This window comes from Acipenser ruthenus, chromosome 13 (assembly GCF_902713425.1).
Source record: "Acipenser ruthenus chromosome 13, fAciRut3.2 maternal haplotype, whole genome shotgun sequence".
Lineage (NCBI taxonomy): Eukaryota > Metazoa > Chordata > Actinopteri > Acipenseriformes > Acipenseridae > Acipenser > Acipenser ruthenus.
The window spans coordinates 39,065,649-39,079,586 of record NC_081201.1 but is presented as its reverse complement, the minus strand read 5'-3'; the positions used below and the strand labels follow the sequence as shown (position 1 = coordinate 39,079,586).

Genomic DNA, 13,938 nt, shown 5'->3' with positions numbered 1-13,938 from the left:
CGGATGTAAGAAATAAGAAACTGAAGTCTAAAAAGTGTTTTCCAACCCACAGTGATGATAAAGCTCCATTCTCTATGTGTTGAGCGTCATAGCCAGCGTGAAATTTCAAAGAAAAATAAATTTGGTACTTAATTAATTAAGGATATATTGATAGTTAATGACATCCAAAATTGGTGCTGATTTTAAGAGCAGTCCTAACCTGTTTACAGGTTGAGCAATCAATCAATCAATCAGTCTTTATTTTATATAGCGCCTTTCAAAGTGGACCACCATCACAAAGCGCTTTACAAGATACAGTAAAAAATGATGCATAATACATTAAATACAGTGATATAGATGACACTGAGAGCTTTTTGTCTGCCAATAAAGCAATTGCGTTGTGCATTTTAAACTAGATATGTCTGAAAAGTCTGGATTTGATTTTCCTTTCAGACAAGCACTAAAACAGACTCACAAGTACGCTGGTTGTTTTTCTGAGTTGCTCAGTGACATGCCCCTGTACTGCATACGCCTGGTACCCATGTCTGAGACTGGTACCCGTGTGAGAGACTGGTACCCGTGTGAGAGACTGGTACTGCTATGAGAGACTGGTACTGCTGTGAGAGACTGGTACCTCTGTGAGAGACTGGTACCTCTGTGAGAGACTGGTACCTCTGTGAGAGACTGGAGGCTGAAGGCTAAGCATCTTAATGATAAATAAATAATCCCTAATCTAAATGCCAGGCCTCATTTACTGAAACTACAAAGCCTGACTACGAAACTGATTTTTCTCATAAGAAAATATTCCTGCTTAACAGAACATTAAGCAGATTGGAATCATTGCTTAAAAAAAGGCTTTAAACACAACACACTAATTGTAATTCGTTTCAACTGGGAGTTTTTGTCAATATCTTGTGTGTTTAATGTATTAGTTAGTTCAAGTTGTGCATCAGCAGTAAAATCAATAACAAGCTCACATTTTGCTGTGAAGGAAAGTATACGATCATCAGCACTGGATGTTTTTAAGGTATTTTCTTTAAGACGTCTGGAAATGTTGTGTTTGCAATCTTGTAGTGTGTACTTTGCTGAGAGATGCATGAATACATCTACAATTAGACAGATAACAAAACCCTTCTATTATTGTCTGCCTATGAATGTGTGGCTGGCTTAATTGCACAACACTAACTTATGCAGGAGCAGACATACACACAGATGCAGTTTGACCTACAAGGCAAGCAGAAAGAAGCTCCACTGAAGCCTGAAATAGTTTATAGAATACTAAACCATTGAAAATGAAAGCTTCTTGCTGTCTGCCCATGTGGTATTGACTGTAAGTATGTGGGCAAACCATGACATACTGCAGCACACACACACGGCTTTAAAGGCATGTTTGATATTTGAATTTGACAAACCGTTTCAAAGATTATATCGCAAACATATTTATTGCAGTACCAGGTTTCACTGTTAGACTGGCAATGTAAACCATAGTATAGTTCACAAGAATTCAAATGATTACTTATATAAAGAATAAAAACATGATGTTTTCTTTGGTGTTTCTCTTTAGAAGACGCGTCATAATAAAACATGTGATTCATAGAATTCCCTTTGTGCGTCGGATGTCATTCGGGTGTCCTGCACAATAAGCATTGCATGTGAAGAAGCAGATGCAGAATGCTCCTAATCTATTCTCTTCCTTCAGTGTTCAGACAGGGAGCCTCTTCCAGCACCCAAGCTGGAGTCCCCCGAGGGGTACTATGAAGAAGCACAGCCGTATGACACAGCTGCCAATGGTATGGTGCACGTTGTTTTTCACTGATAGGTGTACTCTGGTCTAGTTCTTGTGTCATGGATAAATCGAGCAATCAGAATATATTTCAATGGAATTCCCAGGTTAAAAGCGAATCATTAACTAATGTTTCAACATCCACTTTCCTGTCCGTAACTGGACTCGGAACCCTACCAATGAAAGTTTGAATGTTTTCTACCTATAAACTATAATAAATAGATGAAATAGTAGACTTAAAAAAATATGTCATGACTACTGCGGCATATAACGTGGGCCACTGCAGAGTAAAGTGTAGTGAAGCATGGCAGAGCATGGTAAAACCTGGCAAGTGCATGGCTGTGCATGGTCAAATCCTGGTAAGTTATGCAGCACCTGAAATTGTGTGTCTCCCTTCTTCTCTGTCTTCAATGAGCTTTTAAACTTGTTTTCCTTTCTCCTAAAAGTCTGTAGATTTAGCACATGCACGTATATGCAATTGTAGCTGGAGTAACCTCAGACAGCCCACACATAGTACTATAGAAGACACTAACTTGTCTTTCTTGGAATATGTGGCTGTCTAACTGCATATTAACAGAATTACAATAATTTGAGTTTTATTAAACAAGAACAGCAGCATCTACTTCAGACTACTTCTTCTCCTTTGGGCACTGGAAGGCACATTTCAAAATAGTTCCAAAAAGTTCATATTTGAAGCAGATGTTGATTTTCAAGTTCATAGTTTTAGAAATATTATCAATATGATGATTTGGCAGCCTAATTGCCATGCAAAATTCATTTCTAAATTCGCTCACTTTATGTTTGCGTGCATGCCAATTTTTTTTTTTTTTTTTTTTTTAAGAAATGGCATTGCATTTTTTATACATATAAACAAGTTGCCTATTTATTGTTATTAATATTTATTCTTGTATTAGACAGCATTGCAGAATTGAATTACAGAAGGAATTTAGATGCCTCAGTATATGAAGGCCACTACCAGTAATGTACATAAGCAAGCTTAACATACTAGAACATGAACTTGAGGATCTTCTCCCTCTCTTTCTCCCTCCCCCTGTCTCTCTCGTTCTTGTTCTGTGTCCCTCAGATATTGGTTGTTTCGGTAGACTTATCGTCTCTGGAGCCAGGACACATATAGAGGCTGCTGATGGTGTGAATTATGCTACGATCAGCAGGGGTATCTCTTTAAATTCAGATCTTTCATGACATTGCAATTACTGCTGTGAGTGTAAGAATATACACAGGGGGAATCATCACAAGTCCATTTTATAAAGGCAGACAATGTAAAGAAATGAGATGACTTGCCCTTTCTGACCATCTTATGGAAAGTATTGTTGTTATCTCATTGTCCCTTGACTGTTTTCTTATATACAAGTCACATGTGTGTACTGGAAAATTCGCCTTGCTGATGTTGTCTTATATAAAACTTACATTATGGTGCTGTACAAGGTACTATCATGTTTTACATTTTGAATTGTTCTGCATGGACAACATGGAAAACATAAAGTACAATACTGCTGCACCACATAGTGACATCTACTGCTTGTGTTTTAGAGGATGGTGAAGCCGTCAGCAGCTCCTATGAATCATATGATGAAGAAGAGGTGACCAAAGGGAAGTCCACCACCCATCAGTGGCCGTCCACTGAGGCCTCCATCGAGCTCATGAAGGACGCACGCATCTGTGCCTTCCTTTGGAGGAAGAAGTGGCTGGGTCAGTGGGCCAAACAACTGTGTGTCATCAGGGAAAACAGACTGCTGGTAGGTGAACCGCTGACACAGTGGGAATTTCCTACGAAAAGCTAACTGACTTCAAAAGGTCGTTGAATACCCATTCTTCACAGTGCGGCTTTATAAGGAATCACTCAGTTTACATGTATGTATTGTGGAACAATATTAGTTAGAAGATCACAGTAATATTTTTGGCAACTGGATGACCTTTCAAAGCCACGCTGCCTTGCTAGAATAGACTGCACCTCATGAGTTTTACTGTATTGTAACGTTATTATTAGTAACCATACCCCTCGTCCCCACCTTACAGTGTTACAAGAGCTCGAAGGACCAGAATCCTCAGCTAGATGTGTCTCTGGTTGGCTGCAGTGTTGTTTACAAAGAGAAACAAGTCAAGAAGAAAGAGCACAATCTGAAAATCATTCCCCTTACTGGAGACGTGATCGTCCTGGGGCTTCAAAGCAAGGAGCAGACTGAACAGTGGCTTAAGGTCAGTGTAGCAGACTGTACAGTAACATGCTGCTGATGAGATAATATATGCACTTTGATATATGTAATTTTACATGGATAAACATGGCCATGAATCAGTGGTGCATGTCATGTATGTGCACCATGTGTAAAGTGAATGAGCCCTATTTCAAAGTGAATGCGATTGTTTCCCCCCAGCTGGATGACGCTTCTTTGCCCAGCCTGTGTGGGTGCCCTTTGCCCTGCCTGTGTGGGCGACTTTTGCTCTGCCTGTGTGGGCACTCAGGACTGTCGTCAGCAGCACCTCTTTTGAAATGTTTAACAAGCACCATCTTTTAGCACAACGAGATTGGACTGGCTCATCAATCACAATGCTTTTATGTGAGGGACTCTAAAAAAGTGAAACACTTTGTTGCTGTCTTTGTACCGAGTGGGAGAGGCTGAAGAGGAGGCTGTCAAATGAAATAAGATAAAGAAGGGTTGGAAAAGACAAGGCAGAGTAATGAAACTGGAGCGATGGCTCTTGGGGTCTCCTTGTTAATGCAGATTTACTTTGAACTGCAGATAAAAAAGGGTCCAAACAGGGTATTTGAACAAGGTGGCTTTAAAAAAAATTAAATCCACACAGAGTGTTTACAAATAACGAGCAAACAGATTCAAGGCCATGCAGCGGATTCCTACAGTACACATGAAGTTGTACCTTGAGAAGTTGTTTAAAGTCCATACTGTATTTAAACAATATTTGAATGTAATCATAATTCATAATTTTTTTAAAATTCTTATATTCTTATATTAGAATCAAAATCAAATAAATATGTCTGATTTATCTGCTACAGTTCTTTGCAATTGCTAAGAAGTATTTTTTTAATGTTATTATTTCTGTTATGTGTGTTAATAAATCCAACAGGCGATTCAGGAGATCACCACAAAACAATTCGAAATTTCTGATGGATCCCATTACACCTCAGATTCACCACGCCTCAGATGCACCAAAGTAAGTACTGTATAAGATGGCTGAATCACATGTGGTGTAGGCAGATTCTCCTTAACTGATGTGCTGAAATATTCAGATGATACCACTATTCATTTTGCGCATCTGTTTTTATTTTTTATTTTAGCTGTGCAAATTAAGTTGTACGTGCAATAGTTTTTAAACAGAAAAAACTGTTGACAGTCCAGGCTCTAAACAAAACAAAATGAGAGCACATATTTTGTGCAGGTTTACAAGCCATTTACATGCATGGTCCACTTAAACATTTACAGAATTACTTATAAAGCTGTGATTTGCATTAAAGTATGAAACTTACAGCCTCTAGAACTGTAACCTCTGTCATATCGCTTGCTGCCAGGTTGACGTACATGAGAGACATTCAATAGCATCGGAGAGTGGAAGCAGCACGGACAGTCATGCAGAAACCCTGGAGATAAAAGATGGTAAGGGAGCACCTCTGTTTGTTCTAACACGAGCTGGAAGAGCACCTCTCATTTACATTCCAGTTAACCATCCAAACCAGGGTGAAAGCTGTGCTTGCACAGTGTTTATTGTGAGTGAGTGGGTGAAAGCTGTGCTTGCACAGTGTTTATTGTGAGTGAGTGGGTGTAAGCTGTGCTTGCACAGTGTTTATTGTGAGTGAGTGGGTGTAAGCTGTGCTTGCACAGTGTTTATTGTGAGTGAGTGGGTGTAAGCTGTGCTTGCACAGAGTTTATTGTGAGTGAGTGGGTGTAAGCTGTGCTTGCACAGTGTTTATTGTGAGTGAGTGGGTGTAAGCTGTGCTTGCACAGAGTTTATTGTGAGTGAGTGGGTGAAAGCTGTGCTTGCACAGTGTTTATTGTGAGTGAGTGGGTGTAAGCTGTGCTTGCACAGTGTTTATTGTAAGTGACTGACTGTTCCTTTCTTGTTGCTTGTAGTTAAGAAAAAATACGGAGCAGGATTGAAACTCAGTAATTTCATGAACATTGGGAAAAAGAAGTGCAGCTCTTTGGAGAGCCCAGAGAAATGTGTCGACACGTCTGGTAAGGCATTGGCTTTTTCTCTTCATTCTCTCTCAGCAGCAAAGTGCTGCTTTACATTCAAATGAGATTTCCTGTTTCCTTTTGAAGATGTTTGCTCATGCAATTCTTGGTACTAGGAATATACAATGGAAATCAAATTGTTTATACCCCTGGTTCATTGCAATATTTTGACTTTATATTTAACTATGACAGGCTAAGAGTTATTATTATTAGTATTATTTTTGCACCAGTTAATAGTTGTTGCCTTTTAAACCACAACACAAATTGGATTGGTCTGGTTTTAGCCTTTTAGATTACAAGTTCCCTGGTCCTTGACATTAAACAGAATCTTCCGGTTTACTGTGCTTTACACACAGGTTACGTGAATGTGCTTGTGAACAACCAGTGGAAGACACGATGGTGTCTGATCGAGAAAGGACAGCTTTACTTCTATCAGGACAAGAGTAAAAACAAAGCCGTCCACCAGCCACTGTCCCTGGGGGGGTGTGTGGTGGTGCCAGACCCCAGTCCAGAGCACTTGTACTCCTTCAGGATATTGCACGAGGGGGAGCAGAGGGCTACACTAGAGGTGAGCTTATGACTCCGCTGTGGGGTCAGGTCATTCTTAACGCTTTCATTTAGGGATGATCTTGTGTGTTGAAGGCATGCATAACCGCTGTGTTAGTCTCTTCATTAGAGTTCTGTTTTTTGTATTAACTTCAGAAGTAGACAGGCTCAGAACTCTCACTAGAGACGCAGGAGAATCAGACTCATTGAAGATACTCAGAAATAATCCGCTTTTCTCTAAAGCACACTCACGACTCATCCCGCTCCGAGTTTACTGTGGTGTTCCATGGTAACATCATAGGAAAGTGTAATAAATCCCAGGTAGATATGATAAAGCATCATAGAAAAGTGAAACCAGATCAAGAAAGCTTTTATAACAGCAGAGGTGGTCTCACATTAATCAAAGATTACTATGGAGGTGTTATATAGAAATGTCTCGGGCTACTCGTGAATACAAGGGATCTAAGAGTTACCTACTGGAACACATTTTAGTCAGACGATAAAAATAATGGAAATCATTAAATTGTACAATTTCATTAGATTAAGTGAGCAATTTAGAGTGAAAAATGGGAAACCATTAGCTTAATGAAGATTAAAATGCAAATGCAAGCATGTTTGGGGTCCTTTAGCAGTCAAGTCTGTTTTTAATGAACACTCTCCATTTCAATTCTTGGGACTGTGCCTAGGATAAAGAAGCAGTAATTGATTTTTTCCAGAGTTGTGATGCATCCTAGATTGTCAGCTGTTTTAGTATGAGATTGCCTCCACTCGAGCATTGCCATAGGAAGATTGTTTGTATGTTACATGTACAACCATGAAGGTATAAACAATTAACAGGAGTGCTTGTTTTCCCTTATCGTTGTGACAATTGATTGTCTGTAATCATGTTACGTAACCCATTCTAATGAATGGCATGGCCGTATTTATATCTGCCACCTTCAAGGTCAGCTCAGTAGACCATGGTGTTCTTCCTCTTTGCAGGCGAAGTCTTCAGATGAGATGGGTCACTGGCTGGGTCTGTTATTATCAGAGTCTGGATCCAAAACCGACCCTGAGGAGCTTACTTACGATTATGTTGACTCAGAGAGGATATCATGCATCGTCAACGCCGCAAAGAATTCTTTGAAGTAAGTATTTTATTCCTCATCTATCTCTGGAAGATGATTTGAAACTGATTTGGATTCAGACTGATATACAAATAGCACAGCCTGTGGACGGCGCACTATTGCAGAAGAATGTGATTGCATTACATTGGTCCGCTGCGCGTTCTTACAACATTTCAGCACTGACAGCTCTTTCTGTATCTCTTCTACCTGTCACATCTCTTGCTGTGCACAGTCTGTCCCCAGTCCCTTCATTTAGCTTTAGCTGAGCTGTGTGTCTTTGTGTTGCATTACAGCCTCAGTCTGTCCCCAGTCCCTTTCTTTAGCTGAGCTGTGTGTCTGTGTGTTGTATTACAGCCTCAGTCTGTCCCCAGTCCCTTCCTTTAGCTGAGCTGTGTGTCTGTGTGTTGTATTACAGACTCAGTCTGTCCCCAGTCCCTTCCTTTAGCTGAGCTGTGTGTCTGTGTGTTGTATTACAGCCTCAGTCTGTGCCCAGTCCCTTCTTTTAGCTGAGCTGTGTGTCTGTGTGTTGTATTACAGCCTCAGTCTGTGCCCAGTCCCTTCCTTTACCTGAGCTGTGTGTCTGTGTGTTGTATTACAGCCTCATGCAGAGGAAATACTCGGAGCCCAATACATACACAGATAACCTGCCTGCCATTCAGAATGATTCCGATGACATTTACGATGATGTGGATGTGCCCGAACACACGGTAAGAAATAGGGTTCTGTGCAAAGGACTGTCTTTCAGTAAAGGGTAACTTTACATACATTTTAATTTAATGTGGAACTATTTTTTTCTTCTATAAATAGTATATTTACAGTATAACAGTATATGCTTTGTATTTGCTTACGATTGTAAGTCGCCCTGGATAAAGGCATCTGCTAAGAAATAAATAATAATAATATATTGTTGGTTAACCACTCCCAAGTTAATTTTTTTTTTTTTAAACCAGGGCCTATTTATGATATTTCCCGTGCACATAAACCAGCACTTACAGCCTCTGAGACTTTAGTCTATGGAAATTATTCACCTTATTTAAACATAATTAGGCTTCTGTTTTCCAGTTTTTATTAATTTCATTTTTCAGTGCTTATTTTTTAGCTATTTTTGCTTTCACTATACTGTATGAAATTATTGTTTTACTTTCCAAAATGTCTGGGCTTTTTTTTTCTGTCACATGCATAGTAACTCGACAGTACTTGCACACTTAAGTTGTACCTTTTTTCCTTTGTTGTCTTCCACAACCAAATCCTTAGGGTCACAGGCACATTCTTCTGGGATTTTTTAGGCTTTTTTTTTACATTTTGCCACAATTTGCAATTTTTTTAATCCTCCCTATTTAATTGTAATATAGCTTTAAATCCCGCGAACAAGCCTCCTAATTATAATCTCGTTTTAAATCTTGCAAATAGTCTCCAATAGAAATGTAGGGATTTGCTGCCACTCAGCAGTTGGTGGGCTTAAAGTATTCTAATCGAATCAATGAGTGTTACAAGTCAGGAAGGCGGGGCATTGCTAACAGGGACATTTTATTTGTAGTAGGAGGTTTTTTTGTTTTTTTTTTAATGGGAAAGGGGTGAAGTCACAGTGAACTGAGTAACCATTTCCAGTGTTTTTCCCATGTTTATTGGCTATACCCCGATTTTATTGTTTTGTATCAGGGGTGTTTTTTCATTTTTTATTGGTTAAGCCCCAAACAGAATTAAAAACATGTACCAGACCCTGAGGACCAGGATTTGGCATGCTTTGTACAAGCCTTCTGGACATTAAAGATATTCTGCCCCCTAGTGGACAGGATGTGTTGGAGCATGTTGAAGCTTTAAAGATCAATAACCTGTTTCACTGAACTGTCTTTTCTTGTCCTCCAGCTATTGCGTCTTTCTTCACTAATCTGCTCTTCCAATCCTATATTTTTGATTGACTTTCAAGCAGCAAGACTGTGAGGCTATTTCCATAAGGTCATGCTGTGTTCAGAAACCATCCTGAGGTGCTCAAGGTTTTCAGTTAGCCTGGATGTTCACCACATTCTCCAACCCATCGTTGGTTTTACAACTTCATGCCCCGAAGGATTTTTTCTGTTTAACTTCTGCTGAACATATAAAAGCCTACCAGAACAAGCTGCTCAGTGTTTCTGTGTTTAATTCCTGCAACGACTCCATGGCAGCCTTTCATCGTTCGTTCGCTCTTTCTGCCTCCCGCAGCAAGAGAATGCCGTGGACTCCAGGAGCCCTGAGCAGGAGATGGACAGAGTTTACCTGGACCTGATCCCAGTCAAGCCCTCTCCTGGGGGATCCCCTGTCCTGGGGAGAGCCTCCTGCCAAGCTCTGGACTCGGAGAGGGAGGGGGACAGCCAGCCTCTGGAAGGAACCAGCAAGGTGGTTATTAAACCCAATGTTACAAGTCTTCTTATCCTATTTGGATTTCAAGTCCAGAGTTAAAATGTATCGCTTCAGCCTTGGTGACCTTGTTGTTATTCTTGGCATATATTCATAACTCTCAGATCACTGGGGTGAAGTTATATATATTACTTTGTATTTACCACCTCATAGTTTATAATTATTTATTTATTTATTTATTTATTTATTTATTTATTTTTTACGAAAACAGTCATTTCAGCAGAGGACTGATTCTGAGCTACCACCAGCAAGGACTAACATTAAAACTCAGACATCTACACCAGAAATGGATGTTAATCAGGCCTCTCCAAAGACCACAATTAAAATCCAATCCCAGCACCAGAAAATCTTCTTCCCCAGCACTGACCCACAGAAGAAAAGCACAGCCAGTCGACAAGCAGTGAGAGTGACCTCTGAGATGCCAGACAGGACCAAGCTCCCAGCAGCAGGTCAGTCTGTTTCAGGGCAGGGATGGGTTGCATTGGTGCTCTGTGCTACTGTGCTCCCTTCTCCGCAGGCTAAACAAGCGACTGATTGTCTTCACTTCTACAGGATCCATAGAGACCAGACTGGGGAAGGGTCGGACCGAAGCAGAGATCCGTCGCTTCACCGACGAGAGAGACAGGCTGGAGAGGGAGAAGGAGCAGATCCGCAACAGCCTGGCCCTGCTGCGCAAACACAAGCGGGAGCTCAAAGAAGACATCAGCAGCTCTAAAGGTAACTGAAGTTTAAATCAGAAGCTTCGACGTGTGCTGCTTGCCTAACAAAAACAGAAGTAATAGTACCCATTTCCGAATATCCGCTTTCTATTTTCTTAACTACAGATGCAGGCAGGCTAGCTGCTCTGGAGCACGTGCTGAGGGAGATGGAGGAGGACTGTAAGCAGAAAGAGAGGCAGCGAGTGGACCTTGAACTGAACCTGATGGAAGTAAAAGAAAGCTTAAAGAAAGCAGAATCAGGGCCAGTAACGTTGGGGACAGCGGTGGACAGCAGCCTTTTAGAAACAGCAAGTTCAAGATTACCAGAGGTGCTGCTCAATCACTTTACAATAGCAACGACAAAGTGGAAGGGCATGCCAATCATTACACCTGATTAGACACTAGGTGTCACTATTGTCCAACAAACATCGTAGTTTTATTTTTAATAACAGATTTCTACTTGTATCCTGAAGAGGAAAATGTTGAATAATAATTATAAACCACCAAAACCTACAGCTACTTTAGCTGAAATTCCCTGTACAGATTGTTACTAAAAAAAAAAAAAAAAAGGCTATTGACCCTAAAAGCACAGTTCATTAAAGTTTTCCTCTCCATCTATTCCAAGGCAAAAGCAGCTACATATACAGCCCCAGCAGCACCAAACAATGGAGAGGTTTCACCAGTCAACTGTGCAACAAACTTAAAGAACAGACCCTTATCAATCATGGTGGCAAGCAAGGGGAATGTCTTACAGAAAGCAAAGGTGAGAGTTGCAAAATCAATTAATTCAGTAAGTCAGGTAATATCAGTCTCATCTTAGTATCCTCAATGTACTGTCGGCAGTGTCACATAGGAGAGAAATGGTGGTTAGATTGCAGTAAGCTGTGCAATAAATTGGTGCAGACTACACCTGTAATGTATTTTCACTAAAACTGCATTGCAAATGCAACTTGATAAACTGCAGTTTAGGTGAAGTTACAGTTTATAGATATAGATACGTTTTACAAACAAATATTATCACATAAGGGAGAGTAACCTGTGACATCATCTGTATCTACTGTAGATCTGCCTCACAGCTGACACAGGTACTGCATTATACTTCATTCTGAAGATCAGGCTTGAAGAAAGGGCAATATGAAAGTGGCTCAGCAGCTGTGGTAACAGGGCGGAGGCTGGGCTCGAACCGACGACCCTGCGCACCGGAAGCACCTTTAACACAATGCAAAAGAGCCGGGCTCGTCTGCACTTGTGATTTTAGAGCTTTTAACCTCATCTCATCTCACCGACGGGACAGAATCCGTAACGGCAGAGCATCACACAACACTGCCTGTTACACTTTTACACAAGCATGTTTAATAGGTGCAAGCAGCACTGATTATTTGTTTTTTGTGTCACAGGAATGGGAGAAGAAGGCCACTGGTTAGAAAGCACCCTCCCCTTTACGGGCTGTAAGACAGACTGGAGCCCTGCGGACAGGCTGACTGGAGAGAGCTGCTCTGGAGAGATCCACCCTGTAATACAGACTGGAACTCTGCGGACAGGCTGACTGGAGAGAGCTGCTCTGGAGAGGTCCAAAACCTGCATTAAAAAAGCCATTCTTTTTACTGTACCACTAAACCAACCCAAGTGACAACCAGCCAAAATAATCGTATTGTTAGTGTTACAAGCCTGTTCTTCTGGACAAGAGCTCTATGTATGTTTACTGCAGAAAAACCCAAAACAAAGTATATTGCTGCATTATTTAGGCTGTTTAAGAATTGAGCGCACGTAACTACCGATCAGCTGACAGGACTTGGGTCGTAGGTACTGTGTATCCCATGTTCGCATCCCCACAGTTCTCTGCTAGTGCACAAGATGCAGGTTCTGCAGTTTGTTAGAGCAGAGGACTGGGAGGCTGGTGGAACCATTTTCTTATACTATGACTTCACTTCCTGTTGCCTCATTCTAAATTCTGTGCACAAGATTAATTGATGAGCTAGTCGAGGTAGTCAAAGGGTTTGCTTATTTATTTGACTCTTGTCTTTCAAGGCTGCCAGCTTCGCTAGATACTTAGTATTTTAGTACTTTTGAAAATGTATCACATTTGTTGTGAAAGGAAATGTCTTTAGTTTATTTTTAAAAAATGTTTTATAAATGATCCTGAGATCAGAAGGTATCAAGCCCCATCAAATAAAAATGTACAGCTTGAAAGTATTTTGTAATTGCTGGGGAAGGTTTGCGGGCATGAGTTCAGGTAATCTTGCGTGATATCCAGGAGCGCTTTGTCCCCTGTGTGTTAAGAGGGTGAAACTTTTAGATATTTTTAGATTTTTAAAAAAAAAAATGAATTGCAGTATTAGAAATCTGCCACATGCAAAAAAAAAAAAAAAAAAAAAAAAAGTAAACAGGCATATGGAGTAAAGGTATTTTCTGCATTTATTTATGTATAAATGTACATTTGCTCCAAAAGTTGCAGTTTTGCCTATGCAAACCTCCACACGAAGAGCTGTTAAGAGTAGAAGCAGGGTAGGTTGGTTACGGTTATAAGGTCATGTTATGTGTGAGACGTGTGGAACCGGATATTGAATACAGAAGCAGGAATACACAACCCAGCTCTTCAGAAGACAGAGGGACAATGTTAACTCCAACACTGGTGTATTTGTCGTTTTATTTTAATAATAGTGTTCTGCGGTTGAAGCCTGGGAAAATCAATCATTTCTGTTTTGGATGAGAAAAATCCCACATGCATTAGCCATCCCACTTTCTCAAAAGAAGGTCTTCTCTGGAACTATGTGCAGACAATGTATATTTTATATGTATGTATTTCATGTATGTCTTCAGCAAGGTTGTAAATAAGCGCATCTATAGTTTAAAGAGTTACTTTGAAATGTTGATGTATACCAGTTACACCGCTACAGATTTATTCTAATAAATGTATAAATCAAAAGCTGCACGTTTGGTTTATTTAATATGTCACACCTTGGGAGGGGGTGGGGTGGGTATCATTTTCCTAAGTTATATAGCTAAGGGGTTGATTTGATTTGATCGGCCAATACCCCTACAGGATAAACCACCCCTTGTGCACTGACTGGGGAATCCCACTGACTTCATCAACACCGAGTCATTCCAGGGGGATTCCCCAGTGCTGTAAAACACTTCAATAGAATCCAGCTGTGGCTTATTCTAGCGGGTGATATGCTGATCAAATCAACCATGTATCATGAAGTCATTAACACAGCAGAACA

The 13,938-nt window shown here is 40.5% G+C and overlaps 1 protein-coding gene across 3 annotated transcripts in view; it reads left to right on the top strand.

The window, feature by feature from the left end:
• The window catches only part of LOC117418278 (actin filament-associated protein 1-like 2), a 35,772-nt gene extending 22,132 nt beyond the window's left edge, over positions 1-13,640 (top strand). Inside the window, exons 5-20 of one of the 3 annotated variants that reach the window (XM_058985364.1) lie at positions 1,679-1,769; positions 2,847-2,909; positions 3,314-3,519; positions 3,800-3,979; positions 4,865-4,951; positions 5,307-5,391; positions 5,866-5,970; positions 6,327-6,538; positions 7,498-7,643; positions 8,221-8,329; positions 9,822-9,995; positions 10,228-10,465; positions 10,569-10,733; positions 10,841-11,043; positions 11,340-11,477; positions 12,112-13,640. In XM_058985364.1, the coding sequence (XP_058841347.1) occupies positions 1,679-1,769; positions 2,847-2,909; positions 3,314-3,519; positions 3,800-3,979; positions 4,865-4,951; positions 5,307-5,391; positions 5,866-5,970; positions 6,327-6,538; positions 7,498-7,643; positions 8,221-8,329; positions 9,822-9,995; positions 10,228-10,465; positions 10,569-10,733; positions 10,841-11,043; positions 11,340-11,477; positions 12,112-12,138 (2,229 nt within the window). In that variant the 3' untranslated portion in view covers positions 12,139-13,640. Of the gene's footprint in view, positions 1-1,678; positions 1,770-2,846; positions 2,937-3,313; positions 3,520-3,799; positions 3,980-4,864; positions 4,952-5,306; positions 5,392-5,865; positions 5,971-6,326; positions 6,539-7,497; positions 7,644-8,220; positions 8,330-9,821; positions 9,996-10,227; positions 10,466-10,568; positions 10,734-10,840; positions 11,044-11,339; positions 11,478-12,111 lie in introns of all 3 variants that reach the window. The other 2 variants (XM_058985363.1, XM_058985365.1) reach the window with 2 other exon arrangements.
• Positions 13,641-13,938: the final 298 nt, after the last annotated feature.